General features: G+C 37.8%; 2 protein-coding genes across 2 annotated transcripts in view; both read right to left on the bottom strand.

Moving 5' to 3' along the window:
• Nucleotides 1-794: 794 nt before the first annotated feature.
• On the bottom strand, nt 795-9,712 carry LOC131979847 (GRAM domain-containing protein 2B-like). Its single transcript, XM_059343900.1, has 13 exons — nt 9,586-9,712; nt 8,489-8,629; nt 8,327-8,384; nt 7,992-8,064; nt 7,621-7,724; nt 7,151-7,240; nt 5,667-5,738; nt 5,514-5,576; nt 5,329-5,425; nt 5,078-5,140; nt 4,886-4,985; nt 3,531-3,623; nt 795-1,866 (listed from the first exon to the last, which is right to left on the bottom strand). Exons 1-13 carry the CDS (start codon nt 9,657-9,659, stop codon nt 1,851-1,853), a joined length of 1,044 nt encoding a protein of 347 aa, XP_059199883.1. The 5' UTR covers nt 9,660-9,712; the 3' UTR covers nt 795-1,850.
• Nucleotides 9,713-12,628: 2,916 nt separating this feature from the next.
• The window catches only part of LOC131979850 (receptor-type tyrosine-protein phosphatase S-like), an 87,713-nt gene continuing 83,907 nt past the window's right edge, over nt 12,629-16,434 (bottom strand). The window contains exon 35 of the mRNA XM_059343903.1: nt 12,629-15,268. Within this exon, the coding sequence (XP_059199886.1) occupies nt 15,200-15,268 (69 nt within the window). The 3' untranslated portion in view covers nt 12,629-15,199. The remainder of the gene's footprint in view (nt 15,269-16,434) is intronic.

Raw genomic sequence — 16,434 nt, 5'->3', positions numbered from 1 at the left:
CTTCGGAACTTTAACAGGTGGTATCAGTTAATTCTGTTGATTGCTTTGATCTGATTGCTTTGATCTTTGATGTGATTACAGTTACAGGTACTCTCACACACACACATGCGCGTAAGTGCGCACACTCCTCACACATGCATACACCTGCTTCAAACACGCACACACGCACACACAGGTAACTTTGTGATTTTAATTACACACAGGTAACTTTATGCGATTTTCGCTACACACACACACGTGTAACTTTGTGATTTTAATTACACACACATGTAACTTTATGTGATTTTAATTACACACACACGTAACTTTGTGATTTTAATTACACACACACACGTGTAACTTTATGCGATTTTCGCTACACACACACACAAATGCGCGCGTATGCGCGCACACTCCTCCACATACATGTTTCTCTCTCTCACACACACACACACACACATTTTGAGGTTAAAGGGCATAGTTGGAAATCTCTGAAGAATCTCATCATAGTGTACACCCACCGGCAGTAGCCCCCGTGGCCCTTTCAAAATTTCCCCAGAGGAAATTTTCTAGTTTAATAAGTGCCACTGTGCCCATTTTTGACATCCCATAACACAATGTTTTTCTGTCATTTCTGACCACATTATGCTCTAAAATGTAGGCCTACCAACAGACTATAATTGGACAATTTTTTTAGGCATTTAAAATTTGACCATTTTTGACAAATCGACATGGTATGACACACACTTTTCACACAGATCTTTAAAAATTATTGGTGAACTTTTTAATCACATTCATACAAACACAAAGTGAGTGAAACCCAATCCCATTATTCCAACTATTTCTACTATTTAAATGTACCCGTTTAAGCTAACATTAAACTTCAGCATCAGCTCTTCAGTAAACTTTCAAATATTAAACATTTTTAAACCACTATTGGTATAATTCTATTCAGTATTGAAGTGTAGTAATTTAGTATAATGTATATTATTTTCCAACTTCACTGGGTTGAATTTGTAATTGTCAGTCCTAAACATAACTTGCAAACTTCACATTTGTTTACTTAATACCACCGTTGTTGATTTTAATTAAAAGACAAACACCTTTAGTAACATATGTATTTTGAAGAAATTTCATTGCCTACATTTTCACTAAAAAGTGCAAGTGAAATCCTGCCTTGGTGCTTCATGTAACAGTGAAGTTTAATGGGAGTGACTGCCCTCTGCTGGCTGACTATTGTCATTAACAGTATTACCCTGAAAACATGCCAGTAGACCCCAGCAGTTTACTTACACAATGTAAACCCTTATTTCATAACGTACAAATTATTTCATATCAAGTACAAATTAAGTGCTTATTACATTGTGCATGTACAATGGCCAAGAAAGCAACCTCAGCAAGCTGAGCTCAGCTGTTCTCCGGCCAGGAAATAAACATGGCTTCAGCAGGCTGCCTCCATATGGCTCAGTGCAGGAGACACTCACTTCAATATTTGATCTGTCAGCAGAGAAAGAGTGTGCTCGGAACAGAAATGTTGTCCTGGTGCTTCTCTGCCTACGCAGTCAGTCATTCGTGTAGTTCACCAAGTGCGGTCTGGTTCAGACGTCCCAAAAGCATCTTATGCTGACCTGCATCCTGCGTAGACACGGCTCTAACACAGGAGACCAATCTCCACTGTGAGCGAACTTGTTTGTGTAAGGTATTGTAAATTAAACTGAAAGATGTACTGAGTGTCAAATGGACTGAGTCTTACTGCTAAGATGCTTTTGGGAGCCTGTCTAGACAGGGATCAATGTACAGCCGGATCTTAATAGAGTGGTGCGCTGCATGAGTTCCTACAAGGATTTGTTGTCACAGTCCCCTGCCACTGGCTACGTTTGTTGGCACCTGCAAAAGAAGAGGAAGCAGCATGAAAAGTGGACAGTGGTGAAGGAAGAATGCATTCTTTAATTAAGAAAAACTAGCACCATGATGTAAAAATATTTAAAAAACAGCCAATACAATGTATACTTTGTGCATCACTTGGGACATCTTTGGCTTTTTACATTCCTTTAATTATGCATATGACATACATTTTAATTTTGTTTTTTCAATTGTATCGTTTGTCCATACTGTACTTTGTGAGATGCTACAGGATTCCTGAATTTCCCCAAGGGGATGAATAAAGTATCTATCTATGTTAACCTCAGCTCCTATTATAAGCCTATAACAAACTTTAACTCAGACCCTTATGGACCAAAAAAATATCTCAATTGAAACCAACTGCAACCACTATTTTTGATTCCCATGGCCATTACAGAATAAAAGCATGCATTACATCAAGCTTTAAATCTAGAGCCCTGGCTTCAAAATTGTAATTGGACTATTTTCCAACAGATTAATCAATTTTCTCATGTTTTCCTTATTTCTCTATGGGGCAGATACATGCTATTTTCCTGGTTTCCACTCGAGTTACTGCTGCTGTATTACAGAGCACTGTAATGTTTAATGCAATGTATCAATTCAATGTTATTGTTGCTAATCACTGACATATCCCAGACAGTGAACAATAAATTCCTCAGCATTTAGTACACAGAAAATGATTACATTTTTGTGTGTGTGTGGGGGGGGGGGGGGGGGGGGGGGGGGTTCATTAGAAACCACAGTGCCATAATGTTACCAAACTGGCATTTATACATTTTATATGGTATTTTTGATCAGGACTGATGAAAAACAATATCAATTTGTAGTATTTTATAGCAGATTCAGAGTTTCTTTGTTTGTTTTTTTAGCTGACACTACACAAATAATAAATCACACATTGGAATCAATGTTGTTGATAATCATTGTCTATTCCAGACAGAGTTATTAAAAAAAAAATTTGTCCTCTAAGAACATCAAAACAACGCATTTAAAGTGAGGCACGGGCTATAGGAAAATCACTCATTATGCAGAATGGCTTTAAGTAAGGATGCATTAATATTTAAGCAGATTTTTAGTGTTGCTGTAGCTTGGAACTGAATATTAAATACGTACTGCAGAGTACTTTAATCTCCAGGAAATGCATTATATTTCATGTGTTAATCACATTATATGTTTGTGAAATCTGGATCTGTGAAGTAACTACAGCTCTAAAAAATAGTATTGTATATATGAATAGAAATAGTATTTCACTCTGAAATGTAGTGGAAGGAAGTACTGCAGCAGGAAATGGAAATACTCAAGTAAAGTACACTTAGTAAAAAGTAAAAACCCTGACTACTGAAAAAGGAACACACACTACATTCATTATTAATATTTTAAAGATAAACTTAATCTTTAAAATATTTATATGGAGTAAGTAACATACTGTTGTTAAAAAAATCTTAATCTTGAAAAGTTTTAAGTGCATACTTCCCAGTGGGTGTGACTCTGATTTAATCACTTTTCTTTTGTTCACGTTCCTGTCATGAACCTGCAGAACAACCCATGTCCTTCATGTCTTATCTAATGATAATGGTTTTAAAAGTCCCCAAAACCGGTTTAAGCCATCTCATGGCTTCCTTTTTCTTTACGTCTGTGTGTCTACTCACTCTGTTTGGTGTAAAGTCAATTCAGTCAGCTGTTCCTCCAGCGCTATGATCCTCAGTCCAATGTAACCAGACGCCAACAGGAGCAACATCATCCTACAAACACACATTAATGATGTGAATGCCTCACCCACTGCAGTGCACTTTGACTCTGTGCAGAATGACTCACAAACTGAGCAGACGGTCTAAGACGGGTACATACTGTAAAGTCCTAACAATAAGATATCAGTACATAGTATCTGTGTACAGCCGGAGTGAACATTTCAAAGTAAAGTACATCTCAAGGATTAGATCATTAGATCTTTCTTGGCCTGAAAGTGTCCAGCCAATCCAGAAAGTCAACATACCAAAATGTGCCTTTGTTCACACACATAGCCACACAAAACATGCATGGTAAAGAATTTCACGAGAAAATTGTTTTTAGGGCTTATTAGCAGTCTTTGAAAGCCTGGGTAGATTATGAGACAATGGGCCCCTGGGCACAGAGAGGAGCAAACCTACAGAGGAGCAAGACACACAGACTTTGTTTAGGGTTGTTCTGTCCCTTTGCATGGTCATTGTGAGTCTTTTTTGTATCAACCTGAAGTAGCTTTGTGTCTATTTGTAGTTGTTTTGAGATTTGTGTATTCTTTTTGTGTCTTTTTGTAGTTGCTTTTCCCATAGTCATTGTGAGTTTTGCCTGTTTTCATAGTCATTATATTTCTTTTTGTGCTCATTTAGCCCCTTTCCACAGTTGTTCCAATGTCTTTGTAGTTGTTTTGGGATCTTTGTAGTCTTTTCGTGCCACTTTGTAGTCTTTTTGTGTCTCATAGTAGTTGTTTTGGGCTCTTTGTAGTCTTTTTATGTCCCTTTATAGTTGTTTTGGCTCTTTGTAGTCTTTTTATGTCCCTTTATAGTTGTTTTGGGCTCTTTGTAGCCTTTTATGTCTCTTTGTAGTCTTCTTGTATCTCTTTGTAGTTGTTTTGTGCTTTTTGTAGTCTTTTTGTCTCCTTGGAGTTGTTTTATGCTTTTTAGTGGTCATAACAAGGTTCATACATGTTTGAAAGTCCCAGCTCAAAGAATAAAAGTCCTTCATTCATAGTTGGTTATCTTTTCATTTCAACATTTTTCCATTAAGAGGATTTTTACACAACAATATTGATGAAATGTATTCCTCTGTGTCAAGCAGCAGAGAGACAGACAGTGGTGTAAAAAGTAACATTACTCATTAAGCTATAAAAAAGTGCCCCATGCAACTTTTATAATATGATAAGTCAAAATTGCAAAGTTTATTTCATACCTAGCCTTTTTAGTCCTGAGAGGAAATAAAGGAAAAAAATGTGTAAATGTACTTATCTGTGAGAATTAATATTACTTACAGCATAATGTAGAGGTAGAACATCATGCTGAGATTCATTAATTCTCTGAGGATGAGGTGCGGTGAGACCCTCTCAGTGATCCTCCAAATCCACGATACAGCTGGTTGAGAGAAAACTCAGCTTATTATTCTTTTAATGACACTTTGCATTATAGGTATCTTGAAGTAGATATTACAGTTTGTGCATGCTTACAGAAACCCGGGACGTCTTCGTCTGCTAAGCTGTTTTGACGAGTGGAATTGCGTCTTGTAGGAGCTGAAAAGGCACAAATATACACTGCTGCATTACTGTTACAAACATTTTCAATATTATTATCTTAAATAGAAGTGATAAGGCATTATTGAGAAAAGATAAACATTATTCTGTTGGTGAAAGAGCAGAGTAACACAACATTAAGCAGTAATAGTTGCTCCATTACACATTCTCTCCCATCTGTCTCTCACCTTCACTGGACACAAGGAAGCTGTTGTCAAGATAACTGCTGCTCCGTCTGCTCAGATCATGATCTACACTGTCCTCCAAGCTGGAGTAACTGGAGCCCTGCAGACAAGGGCAGATTAAAGTTCAACTATAACCTTAAATCCAATAAATTCCGGGTTTGGTTGAGCCAGATGAGCAGCAAACTCACCATGTCAGGATCGACTTCATTCTCTGCAGAAGAGAGATGAGGGGTGCTGTTCACACTCCCCCCCTGATTCACACAGAAACAGAAACATGAGTGAAACATTATTTTTTAAAGAATTTATGTTGTTATGTGCATGCAGATTAGTGGAGCACCTACCCATGCATGTGAACAGACAGTCTGGAGGAGTTTGTAACACATCTCACGGTTTCTCAAAGAGACGAACGTGTACTAAAAGAGACAAAAAGAGGAGGGAGCAAGGGGAAAGTGATGTATGAACAAATTTGCTCCCCATTTAGTTCGTATGCTGATGAGTTCCCACTGATTCTCTGGGATTCACCAGTGTTTTCCTATTTTTCCTATTCTCTTAGGTAAGAAAATGTTACCAGTGGTTGAGAGCACATTTAGATAAGAAGATAAGCAAAACATCTTTCGGTCCACAAAATGTTTGTCTTACTGAAGAATACATCAGTTTTAAATTTCAGGAACATTAATGAAAAATGAATATCATATAATCTAATCAAACTTATTATATATTAGATTATAATATTAACAGAGACCATACTGGCATGACAGGAACATAGCATTTGCCAATGCCACAAACAAGCATTTATAGTCTTTGCAAGTTTGTAAAGGCTGATTTAGTTTGCACTAAATCAGCCATTTTTCCAATACATAAAATAAAGCAAAATACACACAAAACAACACAGAACATAAACTAACGATCTGTTTTGACTCCTGTAGTTAGGGAGTTCAACAACAGAGAAAGATGTTTGTTTATAGAAGCTTTTACAATTACAATCCCCCACAGACGTCTGATGTGAGACTGAGACAGAAAACCCAGGAGGTTTTCACCATCGCTGAGCTCCTCTGGAGCCTGATTATACCAGCATTCAAATTTAATAAGCAAACTCCTCTCCAATATTTCAACTGCTCTATTTACTTCACATAAAATTTCCACCACATTTTCATTTTTATTATTATTATTATTCAGTGAGTTTTGCTTTCCATCTTATGCTATGCAGGCTTTGCATTCTATTCCATCCTATTTTTTTAACGATTATCATCAAGTGGGTTTTATTTTCCATCTTATTTTATATTAATTCTATCGCCATTTTTATGTTCATTCTACATCCATGCCACATCATTTCCTTGTTGTAAGCCCTATGTGTTGCATTTCTTGTATGAGAGGTACTTTACAAATAAATTATAATCGTTGTTATTATCATCATATAGCTGTAATGTAAATATGCAGTCAAGTCAATGTGTATATTTATATGGCTCAAAATCACACAAAAAGAAAAAACAATGGAAATACAGAATAATGCATGAACATTTTTTTTACCTTAAATTCAACCTTAAACCTGATTTATTTTTATTTTATTTTGTCTCATATTGATTCTCATTATTATTTACCCAAGATTGTCGTAGTTTTCAGTGTTTCGGTTCATTTTGTAAAAAAAAAAAAAAAAAAAAAAAGTTTAATGAAATCTTAAGATTAAGAAATCCAAATGAAAAACCAAAGTACGGTTTACATTTTATACTACTACTTTTATACTACATTTTATACTACATATTATTATTATTTGCAAGTGCCTTCATCATTTCAAGAAATAAATATATTGTAAAGTGTGTATTCTGACCTTATCTCCATCAGCTGTTTGAATCGACAGCATGGATAAAGCCGAGTTATGCTTCTTCACCGCCTTGATGCTGGAAGCAGGAATCACCACCTGCAATATGAGGACAAAGTGTCTTTTAAATGAGTCATAATGTGACCTGAAGCATGGAAGGTAAAGAAGCAGTTTGTTCTTTATTCTCTATCCAGTGTGAAGCCCTTCATATGCAGGTAACAAGCCCAACATCTCCTGGGACATGTCAGCTTAAAAGTCTGCTCCAGCAAAGTAAACTGTCACTACAAAGTTAAACACTTCATTTTTTAATTGGCCTGAAGTGTGAGAAACCAAAGTGCAACAGTCGTTATCACGTTTTGGTGTCAAATCAGTTCACAGTAGTGAATTTGGCTTCACCTTAATGTGTGTGTGTTTGTGTGCTTGTGTGTGTGTGTGTGTGTGTGTGTGTGTGTGTGTGTGTGCGTGTGTGTGTGTGTTACCTTGGTGTCCTTGAGCAGCACCGATGAATAGAAACACACATATTTCTCAGAAGCAAAGAGTTTCCCATGATACAACACCTCCTTCTGCAAGGCACAGGTGAAGGCTACAACAGAGAAACACACATCATGGGCAGATGTGAGGAAAATGTTTCTCTGATTAAAAAAACCTCAGCAGTGTTGCCAAGACAACATATAGAGATATGCGTGCAGGATCATGTGCTAAAGTGTTTCCTCATTCATTGCGCACCACTTGGCAAACAAAGTATCACGCAGCACTTAATCAAACATCAGCGACAAAGTGAAAAAAGGTCACAATGTGGTCTAATTTCCATAATCAATATCAAGGAATAAGTAACAGACTCTTAACTCACTGTGTGTCACATTGTCCCCCTCAGGAATCTCTTGGAATAGTTTGTGGAAGGTTTTGTTGTGCTTCAGGAAGCTCTGTAGGGAGAGGTGTTTGTGGTGTTAAAAACCCACTTTAAACCTGCAGAAACTGAAAAAAATGCCAAAAAATGCTCTATGAGAGCTGTTGAAATAATGTCTCACTGTCTCAAAATAATTATATTGTAAATTATAATGATTTAGTATATTTTGAAAGTTTCTTTCTTGAGATAGTCATTATTTTGAGATACAAAGCCATTATTCTCGTGATAAGTCATCATCATGAGGAACTTTGTCTTAAAATGATGTGAAGCCGTCTTACATGTGTGTTGATGAGCCCATCTGGCTGCTCGATTTGCTCCTCTGCGATAGGCTGCTCCCTAAGGACACAAACAGGACAAATCAAAGAACATGTCAGGACTTTGTTTAGGTCTAAGTTTAAAATTTTAGTTTTCTCAATCTCAGTGTTGAAGGCGGAGCATACTTGAGGGACACATTGCCGTTGAGGCTGCGATTTAACGCCTGGATCTGCAGCCGGGCATCGTCCAGACTCTGCCTGGATTTTTTTGTGCTGAACCTGCTGCTGCCTCTTCTTCCACCGAGAGGCCCAACACTGTCCAGGCAGCTGTCCCGAGAGAGCAGGGGAGAAATGTCAGACTGATGGTCCAGCTTTTATATGGCACACACAAGACAAAATACAGAAAGAGAAATGGATTCTCCCGCATGGGAACATCAGTAAGTGTGTTGGAGTTCACAGAGCGGATGATAACAGCCCCTATGTGCTGATGGTAAATATTTCATTATCTTCACTTCCATTGTTTACATCAGGTCAAGTCTGATTTCCCCCAGAGATTAATGCAGAAGAATTTCTCTTATAAAACATGACGCAGCATCAACAGAGTGTCAACAGCACTGCTGTCTGAGAAGCATAAAGAAGCGAAAACAGGGTTTTTTTTTAATCTGTTCTGATTTCTCAGTTTGAGCAGCTCCTTGATGTGAAAGCAAACGTTAAACTTGCTGAATAGCAGCTGTATTGACTTTCTCCTTTTGTTTGGGCTAATAATTGTCAGCTTATTAGACCTGCGGTTAGTCTGCAGTCTCTGAGCAACAGCAACTCTCTCTGGAGAGAGCTTTCACTTTTGTAAACCAGCTGCCACAAACACTGTAGTCCTAACAAGGATATTGAGCACAACAAGGACCTGTTTTGTAAAGCAAGTTTACCAAATAAACCAGCATTATATCAGTTAGTCTGACTCATTTTCAGTTGATTTGGTTCCATAAACAAATCCCAAATTTCCCAGCATAATATAATGATCATGAGCTATGCAGAACTTGTTTGGTTGAACCAAATCTACAAAGAAAAGTAAGACTAACAGAAGCAAGCCTTGTATATTTGGTAAATTCACTTTATGTGACAGGCCCCTGGTGCATAGTGAGACAAATGTACACTATGTATCATGTGTAAAAAGATAATATAAATGAATATATTTGAAATAATTTGTTAATTTCAACAAACTATCATGCAGGATGAAGTTCGGAGAAAAACACACAGAGTAAAAACAATAAAATATTCATACTCACATGGAGCTGTCCAGAGAGTATCTCCTGCATTTCTCACTCATTATGGAAAATAAATACTTCCAGCTTACACACATGCACACACTCACACACTTTCACACATGCAGTGAAAGACTTTCTCTCTCTCTCTCTCTCTCTCTCTCTCTCTCTCAAGTTTACAAATGTTGTGTCTGATTCTTTGGCTTTGTTTCCTGGAAAAACCTTCTGACAGCAGTGAGGGGCAGGTCACAAACAAAAAGTTGATGTCTGACTAGATTTAGGATTGGTTCCTATGATGGAGTCAGCCAATCAGCTGTGAGAGGCGGGGCTTCCACTCCTCCTGAACCAATCAGTGAAGGCAGGTGGAATGGCCACACAGCTTCTGCTCCTCATGGCAACAGTCGCTATGGGTGGTACTGCCTACCCTAACCTTTTGACACACACACACACACACACACACACACACACACACACACACACACACACACACACACACACACACACAATGTGACACAGGTATGCAGAAACAGCCGTCACAGTCACATAATGTTTCCTGACATCTAACCTGCTTAGATAGAGATCAGAAGATGACTGATGGCACAGACACATGAAAGGACATGACATAACAGCTAAAAAAAAAAAGAAGATTTACACAGATGTTCATATTGACCTCCAGGTCTGAGGATTTTGATGTAAAAGCACTGTTTATATATACATTTATGGTGTTTCAGTACAGTATACAGTATATATATATATATATATATATATAGGTATATATATATATATATACCTATATATATATTCACAAACACACACACACACACACACACACACACACACACACACACACACACACACACATTTTTTTTACTTATTCTGGGCCTCCGTCCAATCTGTAATAGCAAGTGTCATCATTTTGGTCTTTGAGTTCAAAAAAATAAAATAAAAAATAAAAATAGAAGATTACCCTATCACTGTTTGTATATATTTGTCTACGATTTCTCAGTTGTTATTTGCATGACACAATAAAAAAAAAAAAAAATAATAATATTTAATTCCCTTACATATATATTCACTTAAACAAAATAAAATAAAAAAATAAATACCCTTTACCAAATTGTATTTTATATTATGATGGGAACACACGTTCGGTTCACACTGGTTCACTTGCACATATGCAATCACTGTGTGCATTTGTTGAGTAGCACTTTACTCTACAGTACAAACCACATCCATGTCAGTGGTTATTTTCATTTTGAAGTACATGGAGGTCCTCCGGATGGGCAATTTCCTCGTCCAGCTGCCAGCACTGTCAAACCACAGGATCATATGATTGCATGGTGTCATTCCAGATGTTTCCTCCCCCTCTTCTTCCCTCCACCCTCCTGCTTTGCCTCTGTATGCAGCTCAAAGCGCTGTGCTGACCTTTGCCTGTGAATTCTGCTTTGAAACGAAAAAGATTTGGTAACTACTGAGCAGTCAGTGTTTCCAATTGGTGAGCAGTTTAGCATTCTGAATGTTTGTCCTTTTCATGATAATGCTCAGGTACCTCAGTATGTGGAGGTATGTGCTATCTTTTCAGGATCTACTGAAATGTGAAAGCATTCAGATGAATTGTATATGACCTTGGATAGATTTTTGTAGGAATGTTTTATACTGCATATATAACCCTGCAGCGTTATTGTCAGTGCTCAAGTGTTGATTATTGTATTGACTTGTATGGTTGAATTTAACTTGACATAATACACATGCGGGCTGTCACGCATTGATGCCAGCCTCTTCAGGTAAACAGCATTTATTGTATGCAGCAGGTGTTTGCTTGAACAATAGCAGTTCAGGGTCACATTGAGCTTCGTGACTTGTCTTCCTTTGTGTGCGGTATGAATCGTCACCACGTGAGGCTCAGAGAAATAAACAGCCACTTGTATAAAGCCAAACGCCTCCTTAAGTTACCGGGCCTGTCTCAACACATTAAGAAGGAAATACTGCAGTTCAAGTCTGTGTCCCGTGATGGACAGAACAATGCATTCCCCACGTCCCCTTGCTTTTCTTTCTCCTTCTATTACATGGAAACATTGAATGCAAATGAGTGATTAGCTTTCTGAGGTATGTGAAGGAAGTAGCAGGTAAAAGGGTTGGGCATTCACACTCAGCAGCTCTTCATATCAACAGACAGATCATCAGAAACAATGGAGATGCTGCTGCTGTATGTGAAATTATAGCTGATTACATCTGCTCATGCATGGGTGTGTGTGTCCTGCAAACACGGCATCAGTGATGCAGGGAGCAACATTCCTCTTAATCTCGTTATCAAAAGTATAACTCTAGTTGTTAAAGAATGTCACTGATTCAAAGAAAGGGTGTTGAGAAATGTAATATATTAGATGTTTGAAATACAGAAACATTTCCATTCTTGTGCTGTTTTTAGGTGTTCAGACAGACTGAAAAATGTCATGTGGGTCAGAGCTCCTTCACTAAAAGCTCTCTAATGAGTGGGTCTTAAAGGAGGAGTTCATTTTGGGAAATTCAGTAGGTTGTTTTAGAGTCATTAGGTGCTATAAATGCATAGTGGCAAAGATGCGTTGTGCAATGTGTAAAATGTTGTGATTTTTCAGAGCTAAATTTGAACTAAATTTCCAAACATTGTCCAGGTGTTATTTTGTGTGTGTTTAAGAGCTGGTTGCAGTGACAAGTGCCATTTCAGTTTAGGGTTACTTTAGTCCCATCTAGTGGACAGGGAGTGAATAACAACAGAAAATTCTTGCACTTTAATTTATGTGCTGAGTTGAATCCTCGTCTGCAATGAAGTTTTATTTATATAGGATGTATCTATTGCAATATGTATCTATATATTTGTTTATCCGTCCAATATAGTTCATTCATTGTGGTCTATTTTTGTATCTGACTCAGCCTGATAGGATCAGGTTTCCAGTCAGCTGCTGTGACCAAGCAGGTAAATGAAGGTGTGTCTTTATAAGAACATTTTTTTGTCTGAAGAAGTGCAGTTGTGTGGTCTCTATTTCTCCTTCTTTGATGAAAAAAAAGGCGACAGGAATCAGGCAGCTCATTGTGCTGTATATCCAATCATCCTGCTTTTAATACAAAGTCAAGATACAATATCTACATCCATGGTTTGAAAGGAAAGAACAGGTACATAAGTGAGGGGGATGGCGTCATCAGAGCTGGCCCTCAACACATTTCATATTATGTTTCATGTGTGTGCCTTTTATATTTCTCTTGACACAATAATCATTAGAAATCGAAGGAATAACATATTTCATATATGTCACACACTGTCAAGACTTCTGGACCACACATAGATTTCATATCAGAATAATTTCAGATATAAACAATAACTTTTGAGGGTGTGTGTATGTGTGTAGCTGGGCCTCTCTTAACCCATTCTCTGTCAAAAATACACTTGCTACCATGTGCTTTTCCAGCAAACTAAATACCAACAGCTTGTCTGAGGTTTTCACCAACAAGTCTGCTCTATATATCTAATTCTCTGATGCCCTTAGACCTATCATGATGGGATGGGCCGTACACTCGAGGTCCAGCAGGGAGGGCATCACTGTAAACTTAAACTAGGTCTGCCTCTAATGCACATCTCTAGCTATCTAGTCGGACATCAGTAATCAGTATCAAATAGCACCCTACACAGAGGGCATACTTTATAATAATAAAGCAAATAAAAAAGCACCAAAACTGACCATTAAAAGTAAAAAAACAAACAGTGACAATATCATACGCTAACATTGGCTCGCCAAAGAAACAAGTAAACAACATCTTATTGGTTATAGTTGCTAGATATCCCAAATAAATAAATTAAAAACAAACTTAAAAAGTAACAAAATAGAATAATAAATATCTTTAAAAATCATATGAAATAAATATGACAAAGTGAACGATAACAATAAGGCTTTTTTTTGCGACAATAAGAACTACATCACATCCAATCCCACGTTATATCTTGTGCTCAGACGTATGTAACTGTACTGTATAGGACTCCAATGATAGACTGTATGTACAAAATCATGTCTGATACACTGGAACATCGCTGTGCTCTTCAAATCACCACGTGGGACCAATTATGATTATATGTCAAATTAAGAAAAGATATATATTGATATCACAGACTTGTGCGGTTGTACTGCAGTAGACAGAGGGGGAAACGTCATTTGGTTAAGTTGGGATGTTCTGTACAGTGTGAATTAGGAACAGAGAGAGTGGGACAGTCAGGTGAGGGGAGAGGAGAGGACTGTTGAAAGTGAGCAAATCACCACTTGCGCTGAATGCTTTTTTTTCTACTTTTTTTTTTTTGATTTCTCTCATTATCTTTCACTGCCTTAAATAGTAAAACACCAGACTGATTTAACTGCAAAGTCGTGCAATTCAAGTAGGTAAGCTTCAGAGGAGGAAGATGATCAGGAAACAGCTTTCATCCTCAGTTTAAGATACTGTATGACAATAAAAGTTTAGCACACAACGCATGGACATTAAGCAGCATGTTTAAAACACAAGAAATAAGCATAAGGCAAAGACGTACAGTAAAAAACACACAAATCATGTCTGCGGAAATGGGGGGTTGTTTTAACGGGACTGAAGCTAGATTCTTTCATTAGCGTCTGTTTCGGCTAAACTGACACAACGGAGCTGACTTCAAGAGGAGATGATGAGCTGGAGGATGAACAAGGACTACAGCAAATAGCAAGCAAGCTTTGTTTAAAGAAGAATGCACTGGACTACGAATCTCAGCCCAGTTGAGGATATGACGGGCTCTAATACCTGCTCTGAGGCCAGCTGTTTGTTACTCAGCGAGGACACGATTGGGGAGCGTGAACTGATCCTTGGCCAGCGTGTTAAGAGCCTGACTTTATGTAATGCTGGATAAAAGAGGGAGCCATCTCTCCTTGTAGGCCACAGTTCACGCTGCATGGTTTCTCTTGGCACTGTGCTTTGGGAAAATGAGCATCCACATGCTTCTCCAACAGTCCTCAGGGTGTTGAGTCCCCTCTGCTGAGGCATTACCTCATCATCTGCTTTAAAACTGCTTTAAACTTTAAGCTACCGGCGGCAGCAGTAGACACCTTTGAAATAGACTCACGGACACATAGAAATGTTCACCTTTGCACTTTGTAACCCCTTAGTACACCAAACCAATAGATACAAAGTTGAGGATAAAAAGCCCATTTAGGGTGCAGCAAATATCCAGGCTCTTTGTGTTTTTTTGTATTTTTTTGTATTTTTATACACATATAGTATCATAATTCCTGTTCAGAAGCCGTTTGTATTTCACTGGTTCATATTGGAGATAGCTGACCACAACACACATGTATTATACGTCCTTCACACTGGAACACTGAGGTAAGTATATGGATTACACATGGATAGTCTCCACACCCACCAGCTCCTCAGGGAGACCCCTGATGAGTGTGGGTGCTGTTAGACACAGATTTGCTGTTTTTGTTTGTTGCTTTTTGTCCTTGTTGGTGTAGAATTTATCTTTGTGTCTTGCTCCCCGGCAAAAAGGTTCAATGTTCACGTTATTTCAGGTCGTCTTTCTCGTGTTGTTTCACTTGTTGGTTTTGTTTGTGGACCTCGAAGCGGAAAGATGGATGGATGGTTGTCTCTTCATTTACGTTGCATAGTGGTCAAAGCTACCCAGATACTCCAGAGCAGCCTGGTAGCAGAACTGGTACTCGTCCTGGGTGACAAACAGAGTGAAAGACCTTTGCTGTTAACAGGAACAGACACAGGCTGACAACACCTATCCAGTCAAATGTTTTAACTAGAACCATGACAGCTGTACTGAAACAGAGGCTTCCTGACTTTACCGGAGGTTTGAGTGTCATATCTATCTTTAGCTCTCAGTCTGGTGATTTTTAATTTGTCAAATAAAGTGATGGATTAGTTCCTAAGGGACAGCTCCCATCCAGGCCACAAACTGTTTACCCTCCTCCCCTCCTGGAGGCACTACAGGTCCCTGCGCTCCAGAACCAGCAGGTTCAGGAACAGCTTTTTCCCCTCAGCTGTCACCCTGCTGAACTCTACAGGTGACCCACCTACTGTTACTGTAACTGCCCATGTTTATGACTATTTATAACTATTTATTATCACCCATTCATCTACCTGCACTGCAGCTATACTGTACATTCTTTACTGTATATATTTCTATAACATATTCATTCACTGTATATATCCTATAGCATATTCAATTCATACCTGCACTATATTTATATTTATATACTCTGTTCATATGTACATACCCTTGCACTTTACTACTCTGCACTTCTGGTTAGATGCTGAACTGCATTTTGTTGTCCTAGTACTTGTTACTGTGTTCAATGACAATAAAGTTGAATCCAAAAAAGAAAAATGTGTTGAGTTTAAAACATTTCTCAAACTCAACATTTGTAATTAATTAATTATTTAATTATTCATTAATATAATAACTTAATTATAATAACGATATTTAGCACATATTTTAAAATATTAATACACAAGTGCCCCCGTTACAGATAGCCAGGTATATGAAGTTGGTACTGTGAACATTTTGTTTTTCTTGCCTCCCTGTGTATGTCATGAATGTTGTGATTTATTGATGACAATAGGTGCATATATTTTATATTCACTAGATAATTATGCATGTTGATGATAAAGGTATGTTTACTTCAGTAGCATCAACATTATTTATTGGAAGACAGGTACGCTTTTATAGTGTAGCCTTCCTCAACAAATAATTTCTGTATCCACGATCAGCCAAAGATAAACAGTATTATTATTTCTGAATTATTACTGGATTGATAAAAACATTGCTTTAGGCAGAACCATTAGTGTGCTGTATCAATGCTTCCCCTGCACGTGTCTCTG

The sequence above is a fragment of the Centropristis striata genome, chromosome 11 (genome assembly GCF_030273125.1).
Source record: "Centropristis striata isolate RG_2023a ecotype Rhode Island chromosome 11, C.striata_1.0, whole genome shotgun sequence".
NCBI lineage: Eukaryota > Metazoa > Chordata > Actinopteri > Perciformes > Serranidae > Centropristis > Centropristis striata.
The sequence above is the reverse complement of the archived record's forward strand: the minus strand, read 5'-3'. Positions and strand labels throughout refer to the sequence as shown.